Source organism: Oryctolagus cuniculus, chromosome 2 (genome assembly GCF_964237555.1).
Source record: "Oryctolagus cuniculus chromosome 2, mOryCun1.1, whole genome shotgun sequence".
In the NCBI taxonomy this organism is placed as follows: domain Eukaryota; kingdom Metazoa; phylum Chordata; class Mammalia; order Lagomorpha; family Leporidae; genus Oryctolagus; species Oryctolagus cuniculus.
In genome coordinates, this window is record NC_091433.1 from 132,081,296 (window position 1) to 132,097,490 (window position 16,195).

The 16,195-nt window shown below is 50.2% G+C and overlaps 1 protein-coding gene across 2 annotated transcripts in view; it reads left to right on the forward strand.

Moving 5' to 3' along the window:
- The first annotated feature begins 1,229 nt into the window (after nt 1-1,229).
- Nucleotides 1,230-16,195, forward strand: part of TGFA (transforming growth factor alpha) — a 102,823-nt gene continuing 87,857 nt past the window's right edge. The window contains exon 1 of one of the 2 annotated variants that reach the window (XM_008254281.4): nt 1,230-1,521. In XM_008254281.4, coding sequence (XP_008252503.1) covers nt 1,482-1,521 — 40 coding nt within the window. In that variant the 5' untranslated portion in view covers nt 1,230-1,481. The remainder of the gene's footprint in view (nt 1,522-16,195) is intronic. The other variant, XM_008254277.4, reaches the window with a different exon arrangement.

Here is a 16,195-nt window from a genome sequence, read left to right on the forward strand (position 1 = left end):
CACTGGTTCGTACCCAGGTGGTCACAACAGCTGGGTCAAGGCCAGGCCAAAGCCAGGAACTTCTTCCAGGTCTCTTACATGAGTGCAGGGACCCAAGCACTTGGGCCATCTTCTGCTGCTTTCCAAGGCACATCAGCAGGGAGCTGGATCTGAAGTGAAGCAGCCAGGACTCGAAGCAGCCCCGTATGGGAAAGACGCAGGCGGTGGCTTTAACCACTTCGCCACAGCACTGGCCCCTGCACTGACTTTCAGAGTCTGAGGCTGCCGCCAAGCAAACAAGAGATTCCCCAGCTACAGCACCTTCCCCTTGCAAGGGGAGGGGGTCCACCGGCAGCATCCAGGCAGAAAGGGGCCTACTGGAGAATGTGGTGGTCACTGACTCTCAGGGCCTGCTGTCCTCTATATGCCCATCCCACCTCACCCTCCACATAGGGATCGTCCATTCTCTGTCCAGAGTATCATTCTTATGTCTTCCCACCTCCGCAATGCCAGCTCCACGGCCAGCTTAAAGCCACAAACCCTGAAAGGGTCACCCAATTAACTGTGGCTCATACAGCCCTCTCTTGGGACACAGTTCAGTGGCTTGCTACTTGGCTCTTCGTCTCAGCGACTTATCAGCGCCAGGCCAGAAGGACGAAGACTCACTGATATTAACCATGCACCCACCTGGGGACAGAGGGAGGCTTGCCCGTGCGACAGGTGTCCCAGATTGGTGGGAATGGGTGCGCAGGTGGGAAAACTGGCTCCACAAATGCTTTGCTTTATTCGAGGCGGGGTGGGGGGGGAGCTGGATGGAGGGGTGTCACTCTCCTTAGACCAACTCAGCAGGTGGCTGGTGAACAAGTCCTTTTCCTGGCCGCGTCCCCAGTCTCCAGTCCTGGAGAGGCCCCATAGAACAGCCCTGAGCGCAGGTGACCGGCGCCCAGGTGGCTCCGCCCCGCCGCCTAGAGCCGAGAAGCCGCACTGCGCCCCGGGACGCTCCGGCTTCTCGGCGGGCGGCGACCCCGCACGCAGGGGCGCGCGGCCGCATCGCAAGGGCAGTCTGGGGGTGGTGTCTCAAGTCAGGCGCTTCCTGCCTTTTCCTGGGTGCGGGTGCCCGGCCCGCGCCGCGGGGCTCAGGGACACCCGGGCCGCCCCGCCCTGCTCCGAGTGCGCAGCGTCCCCGCCCCCAACCCAAACCCCCACCCCCTGTGCCCTCAGGGGGACACCCCCCATTGGGGCGGGAGGGTGGTCAGCCGTGCCCCGGTCGCCCAGTGGCAGAGAGGTGGCGGTAACCGCCTTCCTATTTCCGCCCGGCCGGCCGCGCTGCGGGGTGCGAGCCAGCGAGAGGCGCTGGGTCCTCGCTCCGCCCGCCCGCGCCGGGGGCCGGCCCTGCCTCGCCAGAGCCTTTTTCCCCCGCACCGCGGCGCCGCTCCGCCACTCGGGCACCGCAGGGAGGGCAGGAGGCTGGAGCGCCTGCTGCCCGTCCGCCCGCCCGTAAAATGGTCACCTCGGCTGGACAGCTCGCCCTGTTCGCGCTCGGTACGTACGCCGCCTGCTGCGCGCCCTGCGCCCCCCGGCCCCCGGTTTCTGCTTTCTGGGGCGGAGTGGGGGAGTCCTGCGCCCGCCTCGCCGCGTGGAGGGAGGCCGGTGCTTTTGATGGCTTCGAGCCTGGGAGGCAAGGGGAGTCCTCCCTATATTTCGGAGTGGGGGGCTGTGGAGCGCCCAGGCTTTCCCCGGGAAGTGGCCGTCTGGGCGGTGCGTGAGAGCGCCGGGGAAGGGGAGCGCCCTGTGGCCGGGTTTGAACTTTAATCCGCCGCGGCTGAGTCTGTTCTCACACACGCCCACACCTGCCTGCTTACCTGGCCGCCTGCTAGCCGGGCTGTGGCGAGCCGGGCGGGTGCCGAGCGTGCGCCCCTTTGGCCGCCGGGTCCTTCTTCCCGGAGCCCCTAGGCCCGCCGAGCCCCTAACCCTAGGCTTGCAAATGTTCACGATCGGCAGAGGCGCCCTCAGTCCTCCCACTTTAGGAGCTCTTGGGCTTCAGGGTAGGTGTTGGATTTTTGTGCGGATTAATTGTTCTTTTAATTAACTTCCCCGGGAGAAGTGGTTTCGGTGTCAGCCGAGGCCAGGCGTGAAACCCTAGACGGAGCGCTGCCTTTGAGTTTGTTCTTGGAAACGAAGGGTGGGGGAGGGGACGTCACGCCCCGCACGCCGGGTTCGGGTCCGCGGGGTGCGTGAGTCTTTCCACCGCGAAGCTCTCGGGGCTCTGCGTCAAGGGGGCGCGGGGCCGGCGCCGGGTCTCTCCGCTGTTGGGACAGCCGATCAGTAGCCCAGGCGTCCCGGCTGTTGCTGCGGCCTTCCGTGAAGTGAATTTTCGGCCAGTGGCCCCTGAGTTTAACCCTGTAAAAGTAAGGTGCTCGCCGCGAGGTCAGCGGAGTCCGAGGAAAGCTGCGGAAACGTCGCGCCCAGATGCCCAGAGACCTGGCCTCACCCAGCGCCGTGTGGGCTTGCAGAGACTCGGGGACGCGCCGGCGGTCCTGTCCTTGAGGCAGGAGGCACTCGCTAGCACGGAGGTCTCGGAGCCGGGCGCTCCTGGCGGCCGCCTTGCCTGAAACGCACCAACAGGTGACAGGGTGATGGGCGGCTCGGTGGTTTTCTTTTCCTGAGAACTATCTTGAGTGCGCCTCTGTGTGCGTGTGGACAGTTGTATGGATTTCAGAATTGTGAAAGCAGTACAACATTACGGATGCAGTGGAAGCCTTCTGGGTATGATTGCACGGCTTTGGGGGAATAATAGTACTCCTACGATTTGTTAATGCGGTTCAGGGGCTTTGCCTTTATTCAGTATTCGTTTTCATGGTGGTCTTAGTATTCCTCCCCCTCCCCCCATTCCGGGGGCGGGGGGAGTGCCGCACCAGAGCCGGGGTTGGTGAGCAGTGGGACCCGCGCCATGAAAGAAGTGGAAGAAATGTGAATACGCAGAAGCACCTGCCCGTGGCTCGGACAGTCTCCTCTCCTCCCCCAGGTCTGGGGCTTTGCCGAAAGGCGTGGATGCCCTAGAATCCTTGTTCAGCTGGGTTTTCTGTTGAACTCCGAGAATCGCAAGGTGGTTATTCAGTGGAAATTAGAGGCAGGAAACCTTGCTGGTCAGCACATTTGAGGAAGTCTCTGCAAGTTACCCTCCCCCCACCCTAGATTGCTCACCGATCTCGCATCATATAATTTTTCTCTTCTGCTGGAGAAGGTTCTCTTCAACTTGACTTTTGTTTCCGCCTTTAAGAAAAAGATGCATCAACTTAAAAAGGTTGATCGGTATTAAAGACCGGCTCGCAGAATTTCAGCAGATCAGCTGAAACAAGTAGAGAGGGGGCAAAGGCAGGAGTCATGCACACCACTGAGGACACCTTTTTATTAAAGGAGAAACCAGAGCCGTTAGTTCTGTGCCTTTACTGGAGCTGCCGCCTCCCACATGCTACTTTAATTTGCACGTTTCCTCCTGAACTGCTTTCCTCTCTAATTTTTCTTCAATTAGTTGAAGGCAGTTGCAAGCAAATCAGCCATTCTGTCCTCGCCAACGGGATCTGGAAGACCTTCCCAGGATCTGCTAAGGAGGGCCTGGCTGCTGGAAAGCTGACCTGATGCTTGAGGACCTGGGACCCGAGCCTTGGTTCTTGTTGTGTGTGGAGCTTGTGGGCCCTGTTGCCCGCATGGCAACATGGGAAATGCAATCCTGGCTCCTGTGGTGGTGGCGGCGGCGGCTGCCACCTCAGGCCTGGTTTCCATGGCTGGCAAGCAGACCTCACAGGGGCCTGGCCCATCCAAATGCACGTCCTCCTGTGTGTCCAGGGAGCGTGCATGTTGTCGCACCAGTGACCTAGCTTTTCTGTGCCTTTTCTCACTTGCGAAATGGGGGTATGAATAGTGTTGTTGAAAATATCTAACATCTGATGAGTGTTCCTGGCTCATAGTAAGAGCTAAGTTTTGGCATCATCATCGTCGTTGTTGTTCCTTTACACCCCCTAGAATTCCAGACATCGTGACAGGTTATGGGAGTTCTGTACCTGAGAGTTGGTCCATTTTAAACTGATCTCCCTACTCCTAACCCTCCCTAAACCAGAAAAATACCGCCCACGCTAAAACCATCTTTAGGGGATTCCTGGTGAATATCACTGGGCAGATGTCAAAGTCCAGCAAGTGCAGTGGTGCTTTTAGATGCCATGAATTCTTTAATTTTTGATGCAAAACATTGGTATCTCAGTGGTCAGTTGTCTATGGAGCCAGTCCCTGAAGAGGGGATAATAAGACCATACCCACCTGCCCTCCCGGGGCGTTCTGAGACTCAAACACGATGGTGACTATGCAACTACTTATAAATCAGAACAATAAGGGTCGCTTACAAAATGAGCTGAGTTTATGATACAGATTGGGTTCTGTAGTTCGGGGATGAAGAGGGTTGTGTTTTGATGTCAGCTCCTGTAAGTGAGGACTAGACATAGCCCTGAAGCAGGATGTCATAGGAACAAGGCAGGCGGTGGGAGCCAGGACTGGGGGACAGCCGGAGCTGCAGACAGCTCCTCATCTGCTCCATTACCTGGCAGTGAGGTCTTGGGAGCCAACGGCGGAGGTTTGCCCGGGGCACACGCTTTCCGGGTTGGGCAGTCCTACTTAGAGTGTTCACGGAGAAATGTGGGCCATCAAGGTGGATACGGAAGCCTTTGAGGCTGGCCCCACTGTATTTGCTTTTCCAAAATTCAGTTTCCTCAGAATAAAGTGACCTGTGAATACTCAGTGTCCCCTGCGCAGGGGACCTTTCTTAGAGGAGTAAATGATGTTTCCTGTGCCCGTTACTATGGTGACATACAAAAAGTAGATGGCTTTTCCATTAGACCTGTCTCTAAGGACCTTTTCACAGTGTCTCTGATTAAGGCCCCACTCTCTGTGCTCCGCACTAACAGGACTGGCAGTGGGAGTAGAGCTGGGGTCAGCCAAGCTGAGAACAGCTTGTGCACGCCGCCTTGGGCATCTTGTGCTTGGTTTCCTACTCAGAACGTCTGTAGAATCCCCTTCTCTCAGGAGTCACCACAGAGCTGATTAGCACAGGTGGCTGGAGGTGGCTCCGTCGGTGAAAGAGTGTCCCTGTCCCCTAGGTCCCCAGGTGTGGCTTCTGCTGGAGCTGGGGCAGGAGGGACACTGACTGAACCACAGTCACGGGTAGGGTGACTTCGAGCTTACCTACTGATTTTTATCTAAGGTATGTTCTGATGTCTTGAATGCCACCGTGGATTTATGAACCATCATAAGGCGCTTCTGAGGCTGCCTTGCTGAGCAGGGCGGAGTTAGGACTCTTGCTGAGATCTGTTCATTGTTGTGAGAGTTCATACACTTTACTCACGGAAAATGTAGCACTCCCTGTTATTAAACCTACCCTTCCAATGCTCAGCACCTCACGCTTTCCTGTTTTGTTTGTTTGTTTGTTTTTGATTGCCAAAGACTGACCATGGTTTTTCTGCCATTCCAAAATTTTAATTGCCAATTTTTAAGGATGAACTTCATCCTGTGCTAAAGGGCTGGGAGTTTAAGGCAGTATCTAGATAGAGGAGGATTGGGGCATTTTACCAGGGCTTTTGGGTTTGTTTGGCTTCCTCCCACACCTGCCATATGATGTCAAATATAAAAATCTTTCATAGAATCAAGAAAGCCACAAATCGAGGCCACTTGATCCATCTCTTAAGAGCAAGGCCCCTTCCCTTTAAGCCTAATCTAAAAAATCTGAGTAAATTCTTTTAAAGAATTATAAATTGTTCTGTACTGACTGTAACTTAAGAAATAAATAGGGGCCAGCATTTGACACAACAGGTGAAGTTACCTCCTGTAGCGTCTGCATCCCATATGCGTGCCAGTTCAAGTCCTGGCTGCTCTGCTGTGATCCAGCACCCTGCTCATGCACCTGGGGAAGCCGCAGATGATGGTCTGGGTACTTGGGCCCCTGCCACCCACGTGGGAGACCCAGTTGGAGTGCCAAGTTCCTGGCTTTGGCCGGGCCCAACCGTGGCCATTGCAGCTATTTAGGGAGTGAGCCAATGGATAGAAGCGCTCTCTCTATATATTAATCTCCCTCTCTCTCTGTAACTGTCTTTTTTTTTTTTTTTTTTTTTTTTTTTTTTGACAGGCAGAGTGGACAGTGAGAGAGAGAGAGACAGAGAGAAAGGTCTTCCTTTGCCATTGGTTCACCCTCCAATGGCCGCCATGGCTGGCGTGCTGCGGCCGGCGCACCGCGCTGATCCGATGGCAGGAGCCAGGTACTTCTCCTGGTCTCCCATGGGGTGCAGGGCCCAAGCACTTGGGCCATCCTCCACTGCACTCCCTGGCCACAGCAGAGAGCTGGCCTGGAAGAGGGGCAACTGGAGTAACTGTCTTTCAAATAAATAAATCAAATGGAAAGAAAGAAGAGAAAGAAAGTAAGTTGTTAATTGGACTTAGAAAAGAGTTGATTGAAATGGCATTTGATGCATTTTGCTGGGGCCCTGTTTGCCCTAAGTCAGAAGTTCTCATTGGCCTTACCTGAGAGGCTTCATGCTTCCCTCATCTCCGGGTGGCACTCAGCAAGTGCTTGTAGGTGGCTGGAGTTGTCCCAGGAAGGGCTGGGACACAGAATTCCTTTGTGTAACAACCGGCCTTCTATTGCTTCTCCTTTTGGGTTTTACTTTTCAAAGGTGTTAACGTTTCTGGCTGAGAACCCAAGTAGCAGAGCCGTGGCCCCTGCGTGTTCTGCTGAGGAGTAGCCATGGCTGGGTCTTGCCTCTCTTCTCTGCTGGGTTGGGGATTCCTTCATTTTTGTCTCTGCCTTTGGCACTTCTAAGCACGGGCGAAATCTCAGAAGGGACCTTAAGGATTTAATGACCTCCTGGGTTGTCCAGTGCAGGGTTCCTCCAAGGACAGGCTATGCTGGCAAACACAAAGCATTTGGCTGTGTTAACATGAATCCTGGAAAACTCTTTATTATGGTCATTACCAATGCAACTAGTCTGTAGAATGTCATTTTAGTTTTTTTTAATATTTATTTATTTATTTGAGAGGCAGAGAGAGAGAGTCTTCCATCCGAGAGAGGGGGGAAGAGTGGGGAAGGGAGAGAGAGAGGGAGTCTTCCATCCACTGGTTTACTCCCCAATTGGCTGCAACAGCCAGAGCTGCGCCGATCTGAAGCCAAGAGCCAGGAACTTCCTCCGGGTCTCCTATGTGGGTGCAGGGGCCCAAGCGCTTGGGCCATCTTCTACTGCTTTCCCATGCCGTAGATAGAGCTGGATTGAAAGTGAAGCAGCAGGGTCTTGAACCGGCATCCATATGGGATACTGGCACTTCAGGCCAGGGCGTTAACCTGCTGTGTCACAGTGCCGGCCCCTTATTGTTATCTTAAAAGTAGATTATGATTTATCTTTAGTTTTTATTTATCTTTATCTACTTGAAAGGCAGAGAAAGAAAAACTGACTGGCGTTCCATCCGTTGGTTCACTCATCAAATGCCAACATTGGCCAGGGCTGGGTTGGTCCAAAGCCAAGAGCCCAGAACACTCAGTCTGGGTCTCCCATGTTGGGGGCAGGGGCTTAAGCATTTGAGCCATCATCTACTGCCTCCCCAGGCCACATTTGCAGGAAGCTAGACCAGAACAGAAGAGCCAGGACATAAACGAGTGCTCCCATATGTGGTACAGGTATCACACAAAGCACCACAGCACCTAACTCAGTTTAATGCTTTATGATGGCAAAAACATTTTTCTATAGAATACGTAGAAAATTAAGGAGAATATAAGAGTTGTAATGACCTGTAACTTGCTACTGAAAGATTATGACGATTAACCTTTTGTTGAACCTGATGGATGAATGTACAGGTAGATAGTCTTTAAAAGCTTGCATGTATTCCACTGGACTCACTGCTGTTGTGTCAAAACAGTCTTTCACAACAAACATTTTTTATGAAATTCAGTATTCACTTATAACAATCAAGGGAATACTTTGCTTGGTTGTATGTACCACAACTAATTTGGAAGCACTTTGGCCATGTAGGTTTTTCACTGTTACAGATAATCCATTCATTGTTTTGAGAAATTAAATCAATATTTTTTAGAAGTCAATGAGGCAACAGCTCTCAGTTTTAAATGCATATAACTTCTGAGTCATCAGTTTTACTGTGTAGTATAGTCTATATAAACACTTGTTGAAATGTGCAAAGTGTAAAAGATGTTGTGGCTGAACAGTTTGCCAGAGCAGCAAGTTGCCAGTTACACTGTTAATGAAATGATTTACTATGTAGCTGTTTAAAAGAGTGAGGGTCTTCTTAAAAGCTTGAAAGAACAGATCCAGGCTTATATGTATAAGTGTGTGTGTGTGTGTGTACACACAAAGTATATACACACACACACACACACACACCTGGGTTTGGTTAATTTTTTGTTTTGCAAGAAACGTATATTAAATGTGTAATGCCTAAAGTCAAGATAAATGATACAGAAGACATTCTTAATAAAAAATGTGTCAAACATTTATGTATATTTAGGATGAATACATAGGAATTGGTCCTTTCTCCCATCAGCAGTTTACAAGTGCCCATTTTCTTGAGTCTTCCATATTACTATAAGTTACACTTGCTGTTTGCCAAGTAGATCAGAGAAAAGGATCTCAACTCAGTTTTCATATTAGTATTTTTGAGAGTGAGTGCATTTGATGACTGTCATTTTGTTATTTGTATCTTAGCCTGTTTTTTGTTTTATTAGTGTTTGATCATTCTTTTCTTAGGAGTTTATACTAACATTTTATGTAAAAATTTTAATCCTTTGTCAGTCATAGATTATAAGTATTTCCTCCCATTTCTTTTCTTTGTGGTCTTTTGATATTCCTAAGGTTTTTATTTTTATGTAGCAGAAACTGCCTTTCCCCTTAAGTTTTCTGCTTTGCTTGTATACTTAGCAAGTCCTCCTTTGTCTGTTTTCTTACTTTTTTCCTTCTTTCTTCAGTGGTCTCACAGGTTGTGTTGAAAATCCTATCTATAATTTAGTTAGGGTGTGGTATGAGGCACAACTAATATTTCATGTTCTTGAAAGCAAGCAGTGAATAGTTCTACTTACCATTTATGGAATAATCCATCTTTTCACCATGGTTTGAAATTTCATTTTTATTATATGCTAAATTCTCAAAAGCACTTGGATCCATTTGTACAGTTTGTTTGGTTCCATTATTTTGTATTTTTTCCTTTACTATGAATTTTTAAAAATTTATTTTTATTTTCATTTTCAATTTGTAAGGCAGAGAGACAGAAAGCAATCTTCATCTACTGGTTCACTCCCCAAATGCTTGCAATGGCTGGGACTGGGCCAGACCAAAGCCAGGAGCCCAGAACTCAATTTTGGTCTCCACATGGGTGATAGGGGCCCCAGTACTTGAACCGTGCATCAGCAGGAAGCTAGATTGGAAGTGGAGAAGCCCCAACATCCCAAACCACGACCAGCGTGCTGCATCAAGCACCCATCCTGGGGCCAGCCCTGTGGCACAGCTGGTAAAGCCGCCACCTCTGACGCTGGCATCCCTTTAGGGTACCGGTTTTTATCCTGACTGCACCACTTCCAATCTTGCTCCCTGCTAATGGCCTGGGAAAAAACAGCAGAAAATGGCCCAGCATTTGGCCCCCTGCTATCCCCATGGGAGATCCAAATGAAGCTCCTGGCTTAGCCCTGGCTGATGTGGCCACTTGGGAATTGAACCAGCAGATGGAAGATTCCCTCTTTTTCTTTCTCTCTCTCTCTCTGAAACTCTGAAACTCTGAAATTCAAATAAATCTTTTTAAAAAAAAGAAACCACCCCCTCTTACTGTGAAATTGTTCGGGTACTCATTCTGTTCACTGAGCACCTGTTGTGTGCTGGCAGCACTGCTGATGCTGAGGCAGCAGCCCAGAAGGAGATGGAGCCCATGATCTCATGGAGCTAAGTCCTAGTGGATGGGACATTTTTCCTATTTATTTCAGTTGGCTATGACTAGTATATAAGTGATTTTTTTTCATATTTATGTTTTAATAGGTTTTGTTCATCTTAATAGTTCTTTGATTCTCCTGGGTTTCTTTTGGGTAGATGATCATGTAATATTGAATATGTTGACTTTGCCTCCTTTTAATATTTTTATCTTGTAACTGTTTCTTTAAGTGCAAACTAGAACTTTAAAAACACCTTTAAAAATAATTATTTTGCCAGCACTGTGGCTTAATAGGCTAATCCTCCACCTGCGGCGCTGGCACACCAGGTTCTAGTCCCGGTCAGTGCACCGGATTCTGTCCCGGTTGCCCCTCTTCCAGGCCAGCTCTCTGCTGTGGCCAGGGAGTGCAGTGGAGGATGGCCCAAGTGCTTGGGCCCTGCACCTCATGGGAGACCAGGAGAAGCTCCTGCCTTCGGATCAGCGCGGTGCACCGGCTGCAGCACGCTGGCCGTGGCGGCCATTGGAGGGTGAACCAATGGCAAAGGAAGACCTTTCTCTCGGTCTCTCTCTCCCACTGTCCACTCTGCCTGTCAAAAAAAAATTATTTGACACAGACAGAAGAGACAGGGTGAGTTCCTGTCTGCTGGTTTACTCCCCAAATGCCTGCAACAGCCAGGGCTCAGCCAGGGCAAAGCCAGCAGCCAGGAATGCAACCCAGGCCACCCACGTGGATGGCAGGGACCCAAACACTGAGCTACCACTGCTGCCTCCCTGGGTCTGCATGAGCAAGGAGCTGGAGCCAGAGTCGGATGTTGAACCCAGATACCCCCTGATGTGGGCTGCAGGTGTCCTGCCTGACCCAGTGATCTCCTTTTAATTGAACGTGTGTGTGTGTGTGCGTGTGTGTGTGTCTGGCCCCAGTTACCATGACTTTAACAAATGTCAAGCAAAGTAAACACCAAAGTCCCCCAAATAGACACAAAACTTATAGAATATAGAATTAAAAGCTAGTTTATTTTGATGCAAAAAATTTCAGAAATCATAGTACATTGGGTATTCAAAAAGTTCATGGAAATGCACATTATGAAAAAATACAGGGTCCGGCACTGTGGCACAGCGGGTTAACGCCCTGGCCTGAAGCGCCAGTAACCCATATGGACGCCGGTTTGAAACCCTGCTGCTCCACTTCCAATCCAGCTCTCTGCTATGGCCTGGGAAAGCAGTAGAAGATGGCCCAAGTCCTTGGGCCCCTGCACCCACGTGGGAGACCCGGAAGAAGCTCCTGGCTCCTGGCTTTGGATCGGTGCAGCTCCGACCGTTTAGGCCAATTGGAGAGTGAACCAGGGGATGGAAGACCTCTCTCTCTCTCTCTCTCTCTGCCTCTCCTCTCTCTCTGTGTAACTTGACTTTCAAATAAATAAACCTTTAAAAAAATATGGAGTCAAAAAAAATTTTTTGAAAGATTTATTTATTTATTTGAAAGAGTACACAGAGAGGAGAGGCAGAGAGCGAGCGAGAGAGAGGTCTTCCATCCCATGGTTCACTCCCCAGTTGGCCGCAACAGCCAGAACTGCGCCGATCAGAAGCCGGGAGCCAGGAGCTTCTTCCGGGTCTCCCACATGGGTGCAGGGGCCCAAGGACTTGGGCCATCCTCTATTGCTATCCCAGGACTGGAAGAGGAGCAGCTGGGTCTAGAACCAGCACCCATATGGGATGCCTGCACTTCAGGCCAGGGTGTTAACCCCCTGAGCCACAGCGCCGGTCCTGGATTTAAAATTTTTTTGACACCCAAATAATCATTGTTTAATTCCATTTTCCATGAACTTTTTTGAAGTGCCCTAATTGTTTTAAAGTTTGCTGCTTTTGAGATTTATTTTTGACGACCCCTTTTAAAGCATCACAGAACTCAAGGGGAGTTTTACCATGAATGGAGCTCCCTCCCACAAGCCCAGGTACACAGTTGGCTTCCACAGTCCCTCTCAGCAGAGCTGTAAGAGTAAGGCGGCTCTGATTTGGGGCATGTGTGGCCTTGGAATTTCTATTCTGATGCTTCTTTAAAAAGCTGAAAGTCCTCCAAATTTCCTCTGGTGTCCCTTAGGTGTTACTACAGCACAGTGACAGCTTGCCGAGAACTACTTTGTCCATTTTTTGTTCTTTGCTTTTTAAGATCAGTACTACGTCTTGGTAAAAATACTCAGTCCTCTCAGGGAGACCCTGTCTTCCGCTCCTGTTCCTTCGGGGCATGAGTCTGTGTCCAGATGAGGTCAGGACAGAGTGTAGAAGGCAGGTGTGCCTCTGCTGCCTGCCCACTCTCCTGCTGGCTGGGTGGCTTCTGAGTGATGGCTGTGCTCCCTGGGCTGCGGGAGATTACCTGGCTAAAGGGCACCCATGAGCAGCCCAGGCTGCAACAGAGAGGCTTGCAATTACACACTCTGCCCCCTTCCCTCCAACAGGCCAGGGCAAGCAACAAGGAAAACACACATTCAGGATTCTTGGGGTGGGGGTGGGGGTGGGGGGAGTCAAGGGGCTGGTGCTGTGGTGTAGCTCCTTAAGCCGCTGCCCGCAAGGATATGGGATACAAGTTCAAGTCCAGGCTGTTCCACTTCCCATCCAGCTACCTGCTAATGTGCCTGGGAAAGTAGCAAGTGTTTAGACCCCTGCACCCACTTGGGAGACCTTGGAGAAGCTCCTGGCTTCCATCTGGCTCCATTCTGGCCATTGCAGCCATCTGGGGAGTAAACCAGTGGATGGAAGATCTCTCTCTATCTCTGTGTCTCTCCCTCTTTTGCTGCAACTCATTTTCAAGTGAATAATATTTTTTAAAACGGGAAACAAGAGTTGAAGACCTGTAACTTTCCCGTGGCAGTGGCCCAGGGCACTGGCACATGAGCGGTGGTGGGACCTAACCGCATCCCTCACTGCCCCTGGGCTCAGCTGGACACAGAGCGCTCCTCCCTAGGACGGTGCCCAGGCTCTGAGCTGTGCACCTGCGGGAGGCGGCGTCAGGACGCTGGTGTGCTGCGCACGCTCCTTGCCGGCAGCTTGAAACCGCGGCAGATGCTTCTTGCGCGTGGCACACCTTGGGCGTTACACACAGGGCTTCAGGGGATGACTCTGTCAACTAACTGGGTTGGAAGGAAAGCAAGTCTGGGGGCTGCGCATTTTTGAGGAATGTGAGGTCAGCTGATTCTCCCGGAAGCTCACCAGCCTCTCTGCCGGCCCCCAAGGAAAGCCCCAAGAACAGTGCAGGCCAGCTCCTGTCCTAGAACTTGCTTACCCCCTGTGCTCCTCCTCTTCCCGCTCCCCAAGTGGGTCGTGCGTGACACGCCCCCTTCTCCTCCAGCCCTGTTAGCCCCATTCTTTTCCCAAAAGAAGTCAGAATCTTGACAAGCAAAAGAACCTAAAAACACAACACGTCCCACTCCCCAGAGATATCCTCTTACCAGCTTTACCTGCCCGGGGTCTAACGGCCCTTTCTGGCCCTGGATACAGATACTTTGTATTTTTCCCCCCTCCTTCAAAAATTGTATTCGGTATATTCTGTTTTTTTTTTGGTGTGTGTGTGTGTGTGTGTGTTTTTAACAGGCAGAGTGGACAGTGAGAGAGAGACAGAGAGAAAGGTCTTCCTTTGCCGTTGGTTCACCCTCCAATGGCCGGTGCAAAAGGAGCCGGCGCATCGTGCTGATCCGAAGCCAGGAGCCAGGTGCTTCTCCTGGTCTCCCATGCGGTGCAGGACCCAAGCACTTGGGCCATCCTCCACTGCACTCCTGGGCCACAGCAGAGAGCTGGCCTGGAAGAGGGGCAACCGGGACAGAATCCGGCGCCCCGACCGGGACTAGAACCTGGTGTGCTGGCGCCGCAAGGCAGAGGATTAGCCTATTGAGCTGCGGTGCCGGCCCTAGATTCTGTTTTAAAATCTGCTTTTTACTTGAGTGTCTAGGGACAATATTTATGTGGCCAACATAAATATATAAACTTATTTTAGTAGTTATGTATTCTTTTATACAGTAATGTTGTATTTTCCATCTCAATGATGACAAAGATTGTTGCAAACTTAAACATTTAAAACTAAAAGGGAAGTTCTCCCAATCATTAGCAGCATCTCCTATGATTTCTATGAATTCGTCCCCAGAACTGGATGATAGTTCACTTTTTTCACCCTTCAACCTGCCCTCCTGAAAAGCTGTACAAATTCACTCTCATCAGCCAGCGCCAAGGCTCACTAGGCTAATCCTCCACCTGCAGTGCCGGCACCCCGGGTTCTAGTCCCGGTCGGGGCACCAGATTCTATCCTGGTTGCTGCTCTTCCAGGCCAGCTCTCTGCTGTGGCCAGGGAGTGCAGTGGAGGATGGCCCAGGTGCTTGGGCCCTGCACCCGTATGGGAGACCAGGAGAAGCACCTGGCTCCTGCCTTCGGATCAGCGCGGTGTGCCAGCCATAGCGGCCATTTGGGGGGTGAACCAACAGAAGGAAGACCTTTGTCTCTCTCTCTCTCTCACTGTCTAACTCTACCTGTCCAAAAAAAAAAAATTCACTCTCATCATCTATGTGTTAAGGCCCATTTATTAGAAAAATCTATCATTTTCTATTATGTTGACAAAATGATATTATTTTAATTTGTGTTGCCTTGGCTTTTAATGGAATTAAATGCTTTTTCATGTTTAAGTATTTGAGTTTATTTTCCTGTGGGTTATCTATTCATGTCCTTAAACTGTGTTTTGGGTAAGTTAGTAATTGTTTTGTAAGCAAATTTTAAAAGTATGTTGTTACACATTGAAAACATCTGTGACTTTCCTTTTGCAATTATGTGAGTTGTGTTTGAGTTTTAAAAGTGTGATTTTATTTTTATTACCTTTTTTGGGGGTGGGAGATAAATAGATTGCTCCCATCCTTGGTTTGTTCCCCAAATGCCTGAAACTGCCAGGGCCAAAGCCAGGAGCCGGGAGTGCGATCCAGGTCTCCCACACAGGCGGCCAGAACCCAATCCCTTGAGCCCTCACCACTGCCTCCCAGGTCTGCATCAACAGAAACTCCACCCAAGAATCAAACCCAGGCGCTCCATCGCGGGATGTGGGCAGGTTCCCCACTCGGCTACACCTCTGCCCTGCTTTCTCCACTTCTGAGTATTGTAAACTCTGCTCATGACTCCCCTGTGGTTAATACTTAATCTTGCGATGGGAAAGGATTTTCTATGACCAATTGATTAGTAATGTCCCCTTGTATTTTTCTGTTGTTACTACTACAATCTGAATTTTAATTATTTGGGAATATATTTTAGTGTAGGGTGTGAGATAAAGACCTAATTTGTCTTTTGGTCAAATAATGGTGCCCCAGAAACCCTAACCTTATTTGTTAAGTAATTTACTCTCTACTCACTGAGTTCAAGTTCTACTTGGTGACTTAGTACTTTCTTAAGAACTTGGATCTGTTTGTGGAGTTTCTTTTCTGTGCATTGATCTGAGGATTGTGGCTGTAATGTGCCACCCCCATGAGCTGGAATGTGTCATTGCCCCAGAAAATTGGGGCAGAAAAGATGGAGTGCTGGGAAGGTAAACAGTACATTTCAGGGGCTGTCCTCATTTCTCACCACTCCTGCTAGGGTGTTGTAGAGGGAGAGGTTACCTACTATATTTCTCTCCCTAGAGAGCACATGACTCGCCCCATTCCCTAGTTTGGCTAGAGACCGATGAGCCTGGATTCTTACTGCACTGAGACACGGGTGGCCCACTTATGCCCTCTCCTGTTTTTTTCTGGAAGTTTGTGCTCTGCAGGGATTGAGGTGGAAGTACAGTCCTCCACTAGACATTGTGGTGACCTGAGCCTCTCTATTTCCACATCCCCTTTCAAATGAGGCACTGTGGAAGGCATCGGTTGCATACTTGGAACCACTTGTACCAAACTTGCTACATCTCTCTGGAATAGGGAATAATTAGGGAATCAACAAAAGTACAGTGGTGGTGTCAAGTCCTGTGTTCTTGCCAGTTTCTGTCCGCTGGCTCTGACCGTTTCTGATGAAGAGGCGTTGCACTCCCCAACTACAATAGTGGATGCATTTTTGTCCCCCTGCAGTTCGGTTGATTTTTGCTTTGTGTGCTTTGACACCATGGTTAGGTGCGTATGCACGTTAAGGTTTGTCATGTATGATTCCGAAGCTATTTTAGGGTCTCTTGGAGCCTGAAGGCCATCCCTAATGAACTTCTTGCCACTACTTGGTACCTGTGGTGATGCAAAATCTCTGTTATTACCCAAGAGTGGGAGAG